The 13469-nt window shown below is 36.3% G+C and overlaps 1 protein-coding gene across 13 annotated transcripts in view; it reads right to left on the bottom strand.

Moving 5' to 3' along the window:
• FRYL (FRY like transcription coactivator) overlaps window positions 1–13469 on the bottom strand; it is a 158986-nt gene that overhangs the window by 44398 nt on the left and 101119 nt on the right. For all 13 annotated transcript variants that reach the window (XM_039699154.1, XM_039699155.1, XM_039699153.1 and 10 more), the window contains 12 exons: window positions 12927–13018; window positions 11678–11850; window positions 11069–11229; window positions 10444–10554; window positions 9417–9571; window positions 9078–9177; window positions 7748–7916; window positions 6574–6833; window positions 5289–5429; window positions 4092–4260; window positions 2701–2785; window positions 839–951 (listed from right to left, as the gene is read on the bottom strand). In XM_039699154.1, coding sequence (XP_039555088.1) covers window positions 839–951; window positions 2701–2785; window positions 4092–4260; window positions 5289–5429; window positions 6574–6833; window positions 7748–7916; window positions 9078–9177; window positions 9417–9571; window positions 10444–10554; window positions 11069–11229; window positions 11678–11850; window positions 12927–13018 — 1729 coding nt within the window. The remainder of the gene's footprint in view (window positions 1–838; window positions 952–2700; window positions 2786–4091; window positions 4261–5288; window positions 5430–6573; window positions 6834–7747; window positions 7917–9077; window positions 9178–9416; window positions 9572–10443; window positions 10555–11068; window positions 11230–11677; window positions 11851–12926; window positions 13019–13469) is intronic.

Here is a 13469-nt window from a genome sequence, read left to right as displayed (position 1 = left end):
CCTGTCAGCTGAACAAGGGTTTCAGTCAAATAACTCTTCTGACCCACACAGAATCCACGAATGTAACACACTGTTTACTGTCTGACCACTGTCCTCATTTTTGCCTGATTGCATGACCTGTTTTGCTTTCTGTAGCATTGCCATGGTGATTTGTATCTTAGGCATTGGTATAAAAGTAGCCACAGTAAATAAGCCTCTGTTAAGGAAATCTTTGCAAATGCATAATGGAGTTTCAGAAGAAATTTTTACCTCTTTCCATATCTCTGCATATCAGAGGGGAAGAAAACCAACATGGATCACAAAAAATAACCCAAGACACGTTTTCAGAACAATCTTAAAAATTACATAAAGTACATAGAGAGAACCTTGTTCCCTGCTATATTTTCCTTTGCTATGGATTCAGAAAAGTTTAGTATCCTTTTTTTAAAATAAGTCAAGGAATGCTATCCTTTAAATAAACAATTACTTGTAATCTTTTCCATCACTTTTTTTAAAATCTCATCTTCATCCTGCTCATCTCTGTTTCTTGTGCCTAACTGTCAAAGGAAATAGAGTAAAACCATTTAATTCAGGAAGATGTTTATAACTCACCCAAGAGGACAACAGAAAGAACAAAGCATATTACCTTCCTTGAATATTTTATTGCAGTCAAATGTTTGCTAGACTTCAATAGCAGTAATAGGATGGAGGAAGATAAAAAAACCCTGATTTTTAATATGTTTATGCAAAACCACTGATAATGCTCATTTATTTATGTTCCACAACCTTCAGCAGAAATATTAACTTGTGAAAATTCTCTGTGCTGTTCATAGAAATATTTTAAAATAAAGAATATTACTTTTTTCCTCTTCATATGATCCCCCAGAGCTGCTGCTGTAGCGAGATTCCAGTCTGTGGTGCTGGCGGTTTAAGTTGCTGTTCAACCCGCTGTAGATGTCTAGGTGTGCGTAGCTGCAGGTGCAAATAAAGCAGAATTAGTCACTGACACTCTGTGACAAACATTAATCAGGGTCTCTCAGTAAAACTGTGTTTCAGCAAAACTCTTTTACAAAAACCAATTCATCTTACAAGGATAATCAACGTGATGCCAAAGCACCTCAGACATGTAAAACATACCTTCTTCTCAAGCAACACCAGATAAGGGGATTCAGAGATTATCCACTATAAATTGTGTTTCTGTTCCATCATTTTCACTAACATTGAAACACATTAAAATATTTGTTATCATTTTACATAAGCTCTTGTCACTCTTGAACAAAATAAGGAAATCCTTATGTGATCTGGCAGAGACATGTGCACGTATACACGCACAGTGTCCAAGATCCTACTTTGTTAATCTGATAAACTATAAAAAATAGAGAAATTAAGAGTGTTAAAAGCGTAATTTCCAAACTGTTTCTACGTAAGTTTCAAAAATGTTCTCCTCCTGGCAAGTCCAAGATATAGAGGGTACATCTTATCAAGAAGCATATACCCTGGGGAGGTTTAAGACAACAATATATGCCAAAAATCACAGAGACTTTCAAAACCACCTTCATTACTTTACAAGTTTCTTCAGCTTGAGCTCCCACAGCAGCCAAGTCCTCATCTGTGCCTTGCTAGACTGAATTCTGAATGACACCTCACCTTCCAGGTTTCTGTGATTTACCATCATAAAACTCACCCCAATTTAATTTAAGTATTGGGGTTGCGTCTACCAATATATTTACTATTCTGATTATGTTGATATAATTATCCCAGGGAAGGAAAGAAAGTGTCCAACTGGGAAATTATATCAGAACTTAATTATTAAAGCTCTCAAACAAGTTGTCAGAAACTCATTTGTGAACTTATGATATAGTTGCTCCTCTACAGTAATGGCATATGTGCACACTTTGGCTCATGCTAATTACAGAGTCTCCACTCCCTTTTCACTTGAAGGTTAGCTATCCATACTGACACAAAATGACAGCATGCCCACAGTCAGATACTGCTGTGCTCCAAGTACACAGCCTGACTACATCTATATCAACTGTTTGCTTTCCACCAGCTTCAGTCACAGTGTCTGCCAAAAGATTATGTTTAAATAGCTCAAAAATTAGGGAGGGAGAAATCTGTTTTAAAGTTAGCTGTAAAATATCTTGACACAGATATCAGGCATCCAAATACCCCAGTTAGGGAAAATAAACTAGCAACACATAGGCATTGTTCATTTCCAGTGAAGTAATAAACCAATCTGCGAGTCATAAAATCACATAATTACCTGGGTGGGAAGGGACCTTAAAGATCATCTGCTTCCAACCTCCCTGCAATTGGCAGGACCCCTTCCACTAGAGACCTATCCAGCCTGGCCTTGAACACTTCCGGAGATGGGGCATCCACTTTTCTGGGCAATGCGTTCCAGTGTCTCACCAGCCCCACCTTACAGCACAATTGCCCTCATGTGAACATACACAGTCCAGTGTAACAGCTATTTTAGGCACCACCAACAATATAGCTGTAGCAATACAATGTCTGACCTGGACTGGAGTTCAAACTACAACTGAGGCTGCTACTGTTAATATCAAATAGTATTCCAGTTTTGTTGAAACACATGACATTACATGGAAAGTAATCCCTGCAATGAAGACATACCTGGAGCTGCTGAGATGGGAGTATTTAAAGTACCTAGAAGGAATTCCTGTAATTCAACTAATAACTGCCCTTTGAGGAGATACTTACTTCTCTTCAATACTGTCTTTCATGTGTTTACTGTCAGTGTTGCCATCTGTGGGAGCCACCATTGTATTGCTACTAGAAGTGGTACCTGTGACAAGGAAAAAGGTTGGTCAATAAAACAGAAAAGTAGCCTTAAGCACCACAAGATGACCCTTATTTACTGGTCCTTGCCCAGAGCCCTAACCAGGTTTATTCTACAACAATTTGCACAAATATGAACTGAGCCATACTTTCACATGCAATAAAGGATTGGGAGCTGCTACCATAATTTCACTAACCAGAAAACAATAAAAATGATCTATTCCAGGAATTTCTAACTCTTCAATGTGTACCCAGAGTTGTTCCTGAAATTAAGTAAAAAGGTTTTTAAGCAGTATCTAGGGACCTATTTCCTTTTTTTCCTGTATTACACATCTCACAGTAATCTGTAAAACGTAGTTGGACTTTGTTATCCAGTTCATTCAAACCACAAACAGATTAAGAATTAAAACCTAATAGCCTGTGGTGAAGCTTATAACAATTTTCTTTTAGGAGAAATTTGCAAACATCACACTGAACTAACAGCCCCAATTAGAATCAATTTTGCACCCTTCCAGCATTTGCTATTCTAAATTACATGAAGTGCAAGAGTCCCAGAATTTTTTTTATTTTTATTTTTTAAACACTTCCAAGAACAAGTGCCAATGCATCCACCTTGAGATCCAGATAACACCATGTGATAGGTCCAGGCTGCTTCATGATATTGACAAATATGCAGCACAAAAGTTAAGGCTTTGCTCAGACACTCTCCCCACATCCATGTCTTTTGTAGCTCAATTTGACAGATGGAAACTCCACCAAAACAAGACTATTTTCCTCACATTTCTCAGCATGTTCTTGGATTGAAGCATGAGGTAGACACTTTTGGTATTTTCAGCACTTTGGGGTTTTTTTGATGACTGATCTATCATTAATAATTTCTAGATAAATTTTCCTAAGTAAGTGAATTTAAATCCTCTTGAAACAATTCCTATGGACCAGAACATAAAATGTAGCAACTTAAATGGATTTAAAATTATATACATTTTCCCCATGGTTTTACTGACTAGACATAAAAGTCATATAGTAAGGGTAAAGAGTACAAGGTCTCCGTACACAGATGAAGTCTGATGCACATATTTAGGCAACCCTAACCCATCCCTTGTCAACCTATCAGATGTTCTTCAGGAAGAACTCTGGGTACACCAAAATCTGCAGATCATGTAAAACAAACTTTTAACCTGTTTTTTAGAAATAGAACCTTGCACTCCTATTGAATATTTACAATGCACTCCAATAGCATAACTGATTGATAGCAGCATGTTTATAATTATCAATAATAACAGTTTAAATGAGTTAAGTCAGTAAATGCTTACCTGAAGTGACAGAGGGGATTTTGTAACTGGATGTAATGCGGTAATACGGTGGATTATCCATATGGGTGACTCCTGAACTGACAGGATCCGTAAGCTGAAGTTCACTCACCAACTCTTCTAGTAGTTGCATTGTTTTGTCTCTACCCAAATAAACAATGACTTTCTTTACCTGCCATGAAAAACATATATAAATATATATATATATATTTACATGAAAATATTTTAATATCACAACTTGTTAGAAGCAGTATCTACCTGCACTGCAAGCAACAAAACATGAAACTTACTCCAGTTCCAAAAGCAACCAAAGTTGCTTTCCTAGCTATCAATAGCAGGAAGAATGGCAAATATATCACAAGAGTAAGAAAGTAAATCTTCTGACAGTAAAGTTTGAAAGTATGCTTCCAAAAATTATTTAAGCAAAAGATTTTCTTAAAAAGGTTTTAGCAGCACCTGAGATCAACACTGGAATGAGTGTGTTCTGATATAATTTCTTTTTGATATTTCACAGTTGTGTTCTATACTATTTCTTTTCCTCCATATTATCGTATTTTTTCTTTATGCTATCCTGCAGTGCTCTCACATACATTTTCACATAAAATAAAATTGGTTTTGAGGGCACTTGGGATGGTTGGTGGTGTTTTTTTGGTATAATACTGATCACAAACAAATGATGCTCTGCAGGGCATAACTGGTGCTTTATTTTTCTGTATTATCTGTCTAATTTTTAGGATGGGAAAAATTGTATGGGATTTATAGCATGGGAAAAATTGTTCAGTGTGTACTCTTAATAAAATTAACCCAAGTTTAGGTATCAAACTCTTATGATTTCTTTTCATAACAAAAGAAAATAAAATGCTAAGACCTACGTAAAATTTTAGTAACTCTTTTACATGTATTATTTAATCACTAAATAATGTCTATGATCTTCATATAGTCCTACATTCATTCCATGAATGACAAATTAGTTTATTTGATTGACAAATTGATTCTGTAATTTTGACATAGATGTCCAAAGTAACACAAACAAAAGAACCAAATTTTATTTGTTCATAGTATTAGTGGTCATAAAATACAAGGTGGAGATTTTGATACTATAAATCCTACCTCACATTTTAATTTGGTGATCTCTGCTGCTAGACATACTAATTTTTAAAATATCAATAAGCACCAATGACAGATCTGTCACATACTCACATAAGGCAAAAGGCTGGGTTCACTGTTCACTCCACAAATACTGATCAGGAAGTGCAGAATTATTTTCAGATTCTTGGGCCAGCTGTCTGCCAAAGTCGTCCAGACATTTTCTATCTCTGACCAAGCCACTTCATCACCATACTGGAAAACAAAATAAATGTATGTACTGAAAACTTCATCAGAAAACACTACTCAGAAATTATCTGTTCTGATCAAGTGAAACAGGCTCTAGAAAAAAGAGACATAAATCTTGTGGGAAACTGTTGCCTTTTTAATGTTCCAGAATGATGCTTTCACATGTATTTTTAAAAACATACTCTGGAAATAGCTTTTTCTTTTATAGATGTAATTGTGTAAAAATATATCTAAAGATATGTGTACATATTATATATCCCACTGATATATAATACATTAGACTGAGGAAGCTGGGCCTTTTTAGTCTAGACAAGACTAGATATTAGTACCTCAGAGGCCAAGAGGATGGTGCCAGACTCTTTTTGGTGGTGCCCAGCAACAGGACAAGGAGCAATGGGCATACACTTACACACAAGAAGTTCCACCTCAACAGGAAGAATTTATTTCCACAGAGGGTGGCAGAGCACTGGAACAGGCTGCTGAGGGAGGTCATGAAGACTCCTTCTCTGGAGACCAAAAACCCAGCGAGACAAGTTCCTGTGTGACATGCTCAGGGTGACCCTCCCTTGGCATTGTTAGAGTTGTCCCTTTCAACTCTAACAATTCTGTGAAATTTAACAGAGACCCAGTCTCCCAGCTGCTGACAGTACTGAATAAAACTCCACGGACCACACACTGACAAGAGCTTTTAATTGATAGTTCAAAACACAATCTCTGATCACTAGTATTCTCATTGACAGGAGAATTGCATGTGAGCAGTACTTCTCTGTTGGGAGTAGCTATGATAGGAAGAAGGAGAGACAATTAGCCTCCGGTAGGAAGGCAGGTTCCAAAACTCTGCTTTGAGATCATAGGTATACAGGCAGTTAGGTATTCTCTATCCAGCTAGACACCTGTATTGCAAAGCATTAGTTACATACCCTCACTATACATAGCAATTACTATAACATTAATGTTACATATTACACATTTCTTGGAATACCTCAGAACTATAGGGTATAGTTTACTATAGGGTATACAAAGCACCTGCACAAATATGAACAGCAACTCTTGAAAGTCTGGTGACATAGTATCTCTGAACAGTATTTTCTTGCATCCTAAACAGAACAATCCACTGAAACAAGATAAGCACATAAGTCATTAACTTTACCTTTGCAGTCATGTACATCAGATTGTTCAGAACCATAGCTGTAGCCTGTGGTGATCCCCAGCCTTCTCCTCGTAGCCATCGTCTACTGTTCACCATCATTTCTCTGTCTTTCAAAGAATCTTCTTCATCTTCATCTTGCCGACGAATGGTTGGCAAAGGCTTCAAGTCCACCAACTCAATATTGTTCATCCATGGCAGCAGATAATGCAGCATCACCTGTCTCCCAGCTGGGTGAGCTGTTTGGATTCTCTGACTTACTTCTGCAATTCAAAAATTAGGTACATACACGAATTCCAAATCAATAATGAGAACTGGTTGGTGATAATAACAATCGTGAGCCCAGCACACCATACAGATATAATGTCATGCTGATACAGATGCATTTTTTTTGTTTAGCTGACTAGTGCCATTTCATAATGATAAAGTCCATGGTCTTCAGCAGAGCTAACTGAAGACACTGCTGACAAACAGTATGTTGAAGAAATCACATTAGTATGCGCATATATATGTGTGTGTGTGTATATATAAATATATGTGTGTGCGTGTGTGTATGTGTACATATATTCCTCTAATTGAAGGAGGGAACTAAAAAAGCCATAGCATAAAAAAAATGCACCAAGTTTGGCAAAAAACAACATGTACAATTTGTTCTTCCTTAGATTAGTCCTAGTAGTTTTTGTTTTTAAAACTGATGTAAGAGGTTACTATTCTGCAATTGTTTAAAGACGCTACAGAATAATGGTTGTTCTTCCTTAGATTAGTCCTAGTAGTTTTTGTTTTTAAAACTGATGTAAGAGAGGTTACTATTCTGCACTTGTTTAAAGATGCTACAGAATAATGTATTTAAGCAATCTACAATAAATAACACACTAAAGAGAACAATGCAATAATGATTTTTTTAAATTGCAAATTATTTCTATAATGTGATGTTCCATGGTTATTAGCAAGTCAGTAAAAACATTTTTGATTCATGTTCTTTCACCTTGAATATATTTCAAACACAAGTGAACAAAAACTGTCACTTAGTAGGCTTTTTTATCTTTATTCAATAAGATGATCTGGTGTCCTGATTGTAGTGAATTACATATAAATCAGTTATTGAAAAATAAGAATGACACATTTTGTACAATGCTTTTGACTTGATGAAGTTTTTTGTTTCGTTTTAAAATCATACCTGAGAAGATAGCAAGTGTCAGCTCAGGATAAGTCCTTGCTAATTCTTCTGACAGTTGATAATATGACATAGAATACAAATGTGGTAAAGGAGAAGGCTGTCCCAAAACCCCATCCATCCGCTGAACTTCCAGTTTGTGAGCGTAACGGAACATCTTTGGTTCCAAAATCTGCAACAGGAATGTTCAGAATTTGAAGATAAGTATAGGGCTACTGTAGAAATTTTTAAACAAAAATCACTTAAGTTCATGTAGCTATTCTCATTTAATGTTTCTTATCTATGCAGATCTCCATACACATACAGCATTTGCTAAGACTGTGGTAAATTAATAGAAGATTAGCTAAGATACATTCCACTTGATGAGTTTCCAGCAATAAAGTTCCAAAACCTGCTGTCACAAAATATTATCCTAAACACAAATTTATCAATAATGAAATGCGAAATGCTATTTGATATCTGCATTTCCAAACAATACCAATTTTTGCTAATCTGTGAGACATGGACAGGAACAACACAATCTCTGATGTGGTAGAGATGCAGCAGGAGGCTAAAGCACTCTGACACTTTAAAAATCAATTTGGGCTGATTTTAAGAAGTAGTGTCCACTTGAGAAGAAAGATGGGGATGATGTAGCAATAAGGGTGCAACTTCAGCGAGGACTTCACTGACTTCACTGTTGACTTCACTCTTGGGAGGCAATCTGCTAAGGGTGCAACTTCAGCGAGGACTTCACTGTTGAATTTAGCTGACCAAAAAACCTTTGAAAAAAACTCCAAGACTTAAGGTCTGAGCTACTATCAGCACGGATTTTTAAACACTAATGCTACCTTAAGCTTACCCCTAAATGACCTCAGAAAGGAATATACAAAAGTAAATTAATGAGTAACAAGATCTTCACTGTCATCTCTCCACATGGACAGATGAAAAGATGTTTCGTAATAGTGCAAAAATCAAAAAACTGACTGCTACCCCAGCAGACAGTGAAGTCTTGGGAGGCAATCTGCTTCTATCTGAGGTGCTTTTAGACAAATGGAGTTATGTATCACTCTGTTTCAGGGCCAAATCAAGAGATTCCTGATTTAGGTTGTTTCTTGAAAAAGCAGGTATTATGAAAATACAGGTCTTGAGTGCATGGAAACAGACAGACTTTCAGGAAAGTCTCTTTGTGCCAGGTAAGGATCTGGTTTAACTATGTACTAAAATAGAGAAGTAAAAAAACAACATTGTATTTCATTACTGAAGACAACCAAGCATAACCAGATTTTTTTTTCATATATAGGACAATTATTATTTTAAAAGAAAAAATAATAATTAGAATTAGCTTACAAACCTGCAATAGTTGCATAGCAACTTCATAGATAGCCCTAGTAGAGTCAGCTGCTTTAAATAGTATCAGATTCAGGAGGGTCACTGTATCACACTGGTAATCCCTAGGAAAATATGGCAAGTATGAAAAAAAATTACATTTGGTTTTCTAAGATTTGAATTTATTCAGGTTTAATTTACAAGGAATATGATAGGGGACAGAATAACATTTTGAGAAGTTTCTCTAGAAACACAGACACACAAACAGTGATGATCTTTTCTCTCTAAGGAAGCAAAACCCACAGTTCTACATAAAATTACACTGGAAATGGAAGTTTTAAAGTTTTGAAAAATGCTATAGTACCTGTTTTGGAACACACTGGCTATGGCTTTAAAGCAGCCAGCTGCCACCCGCTTGGAACCTGTGTAACACCGGTCAACGGCCCAGTACATGAGGTTACTCTGGTCAGGATTGAGTTCCAAGAGCAGCATGACTGCCTCACAGCCTAGCTGGTGAACCTAGGAAAGAGTAAATATATATTTTAAAATGCAGAAAAAAAGACCAATTTACAAAATGGCATAAAATAGGAAAACAACTATTTAAGAAAGCGGAAACCTTTGGGAACATGAAATGTGTTCCATCCAAAACCAATGACACCATAGAGTAAAGTGGCAGCAGACAATTCTATCACACTGTTTATTATTCAACTAGCACACAGTCATAAATTATTGACACAAATAACTAAAGATCTACTGATTTTTCCCCCCTTCAGTTCCAAAGCTAGTTTGAACTATTTACCATTTTTATGTCATGCACTGAAACAATGCCCTGAAAGCACTAGATACAAAGAAGCATTTAAAGACAAGCAAGAATTCCAGTGGGGGTACAAGGGATACATTTGCATGGACACTTGCACCTTTCCTGGAATCAAAGTAGCCCACAAGAGCTGTATTTTTATGTAGTCCTAGCACTACAGGGCAATAGAGGTCCTACTTTTAAAACTAACCTTGCTGTTTAGATGAAAAGTTTGAACTTATTAACTCCAAAGGACCCCAAGGAACTCTGCAGTCTCACAAGAGTTCATGTTCAAAATCTCATCTCCTCTCTTCTGACTTATTACTACAACTTAACATGGTTGATCAGTTTATAAACAATATACAGTGCTTCACCCCTTGTCCTTTCCTTTCCTCTTCCATTTTGTTTCTCTGGTCTGATTAGGGACCACCTCCTCAACAGGGTGAACACACACGAAGGACAGTGCAAAACCCTGCACTACCAAAACAGCTTTAAGCTTAAGTAGAGCACTTAGGCAAATCTGTCTGCAAACTCACTAAAACATGTGTTCGAGGCAGTGATGGTTTCAAAGTGATGCTCACATTGCTTGTATTACCTTTTTATCTTGTGAATCCAAAATATTATCCAGCCATTTGTATAAATAGCCATCAGATGAAAGCCCAACGTTGTCTGCAACAGGGCCACAACACAGTACAGCAGACATAGCCTTTGGAAAGCAACGAAAAACACATTTCAATAACTCAGATACAGGAATTGCTCTTACTCATTCTGCTAAAATATCAGATAACTAAATATTAACTTGTTAAGAGAGAAAACCAAGAGTAATAAAAAATGTTTATAATTTTATTCAAGAAATTATTAAATCATATTTTTCTCAACTTTCAAATCAAAAGGAAGGGTCAATACTAAAATGCAGACATATTGAAGAGTTAATACACCATTAACCAGTTTCATTGCTAATGTACATTTTAGATGAAAGCCTTTAACTTAAGCAAATGAGAACTAAAGTCAGGAAATTAACATTCCGTAGTGAGTATAAGAAATTTCAATAGCAAGTACAATAGTCACAGTATGGGAACTGACATAAATATACATGTAAGCAGAAGGAATAAAAAGGTGCTGAAACATGGATGTGAAAACTACATCTAAAAGCCCAAATGTTAAATTTGCATCATGTTGACATAACAATCTATTTCCAAAATTCAGAAGTGTTAAAATACCTTTAATGCACAGTATTGGTGTCTGTTTATTCGCATGTTTCTATCACTGTATCTGTCCAGGGGAGTAAACATGATACTAAAAGGGCCTGCCCAATGACTGAACAGCATAAATAGACTGTGGCGTAGACTCTGCTGTGGAAAGACACTTCTTCTCTGGTGAACTGTAAGAAAAGCACACAGTTATACAAACTCCTTTTGTAATTCTTTAAGATAAAACGTGTAACACAAACAGACCAAATTATGAATATTAAAGGAAAAATCCATGTAAAGACCCACTATTATTTTAACACCATAAGGTTGGTGTAAAGATGTAGGTTTACTATTGTCCTGTTTAATGCCAGTAGTGTACAGGAATAAACTATTTTTTAGTACACTGAATTCCAATACATAGACAATCAACAAGACTTTGCCAAACAGTACCAAAAACCTCTTAAAACTCATACTGCTAAATTATACTCAAAACTGATGTAAAAAATTATTTTAATAAAGGTATTCTAAAGGTTCAAATAAGAAGTGCCTTTCTGTTTAGCTTCTGTTTAGTTGGGCTTGTTTTTTTTTCAAATACACTGCATATTAAATACAGTAATCAGAAGTTACATTTTTACATACCTGGAACATTTTGTATGATATTTGCCACTAAGGCACTAAAATGGCATCGGATATCTTTCAATGTATCAGAATCCTTTTCATTTTCTGCTTCTAGGAGTTGTCTTGTTAGATCAACATACTCAAGTAAAGTGTTGTTGAGGGAATGTGTTTCATTATCAAGGCCACCACTTGCACTGAACAAATAAAATAAATTTAGAAAATCAAAGAGCATGGTAATTACATACAACATTTGAAAATCATCCTTTTTTTATCTTTAAAAAACCCTACACCCTCATCACTGCAAATACTTAATTCAAAGTAATTTCTTCATCCAGCTTTTACTTCAGCAATAAAATAAAAAACTCCAGTGAAAGCAAACTAAGAATCAAACCTAATTATTTGAAGTCACTTATCCTTCCACAGAACTAGTTCTTATACTGGGGACAAGTGTTAAAAATATTAATTAAAATCCCCAAACACAAAGTCCCTTCCCCCTCCCCTAGTGAAAACCTTAAAAGATAAGGGAAAGAATGGTTTTAATTGTTGAACTCTAAAATATCAGCATGCTGACAGACATTTCAGCAATGCTTCTGAGGCAACATTCTGAAATACACTTGAAGATTGAGAATTTCACGCATATATTGTTAAGCCTGACAAATACATGTCTAAGCATCATTGTCAAACAGAGTGGGAGGAAGGGGCCAACCATCTCCAAGCTTACTTGCTCTTACACTATTCCACATGCATAGGAAAAAATTTCCTAGGGACTTCTGTAAAACATATGCCAAAACTTCTTTTTTCAAAGTGTCCCTACTGAGGAAAAAAAATCTCAACAACCAAGTTAACATTCTCCGTCCTTCAGAAGTCCAACATTAATGAGCAGTAGCCTTCTCTGCATAGGATGTGCTGACTAGCACCAGCACTCCAAGTAAGGCAGAAGTTCCTGAATTATCACAGAATAGTTACAATTTGCAAAACAGGTGCAATGTTTGAGCACACACAAACAAAAGGGACCATGATGTACTGCCTGTTCAAAGTATGGGGAAAACAACACTTTAAATAAAACAGAACACAGTGACAAAGAACATGGAGAACATGGGAATGAGGGATTAGAAAGCCAGAAAAATTCTAAGCTTTATAAACCCACGTCTATTTATTCAGTGGTATACTGAAACTCACTGATGAATTTGGCATGCTTGTTATACTGAGTCATAAGTCTATCAGTGACAATTCACGAACATCAACAACTTCCCATGCGTGCTGCCCCTACCTGTGACTAATGACACCAGCATCTGCCAACAGCTCAAATATTCGTACTAGTTGTACTCGTAAAATATCTCGACGCCTGCGCCGTTTCATGTTCTGTCCATCAGAGGAAACACAAAATTAAACGAAGCAGAGGAAAAACTAAGTAGAAAACCTTAGTAGAATATAAAAGCATTATTATATCTGTATTACAAGTGGCACCTGTTAGCAGAGGTGCCAATCTTTTAAGGTAAGTTACCAAAATTGCTAACAAGTTTAATAAACCAGACAGTGAACAAACGTTTTCCCTGTTGCAGCTCTGAGATATACCAGGTTTGCTATTACATGTATTATCCAGTCTCTTGCCACTAAGTGCAATATATAAAACAATGAAGTGCAAAAGGCAGTCTTCCTACATATTTTGAGGGAGATGATTCTGTCCCTCTGCTCCACTCTCATGCGACCCCTCCTGAAGTACTGCTTGCTGGGGTCCACAAGCATAGGAAGGACATGGACATATTGGAGTGGGTCCAGAGGAGGGCTGCAAAAATGATCAGAGGGCTGAAGC

This window comes from Passer montanus, unplaced genomic scaffold, assembly GCF_014805655.1.
Source record: "Passer montanus isolate IOZ18808 unplaced genomic scaffold, ASM1480565v1 scaffold13, whole genome shotgun sequence".
Classification (NCBI taxonomy): Eukaryota; Metazoa; Chordata; class Aves; order Passeriformes; family Passeridae; genus Passer; species Passer montanus.
This window is presented reverse-complemented; position numbering and strand designations above follow the sequence as displayed.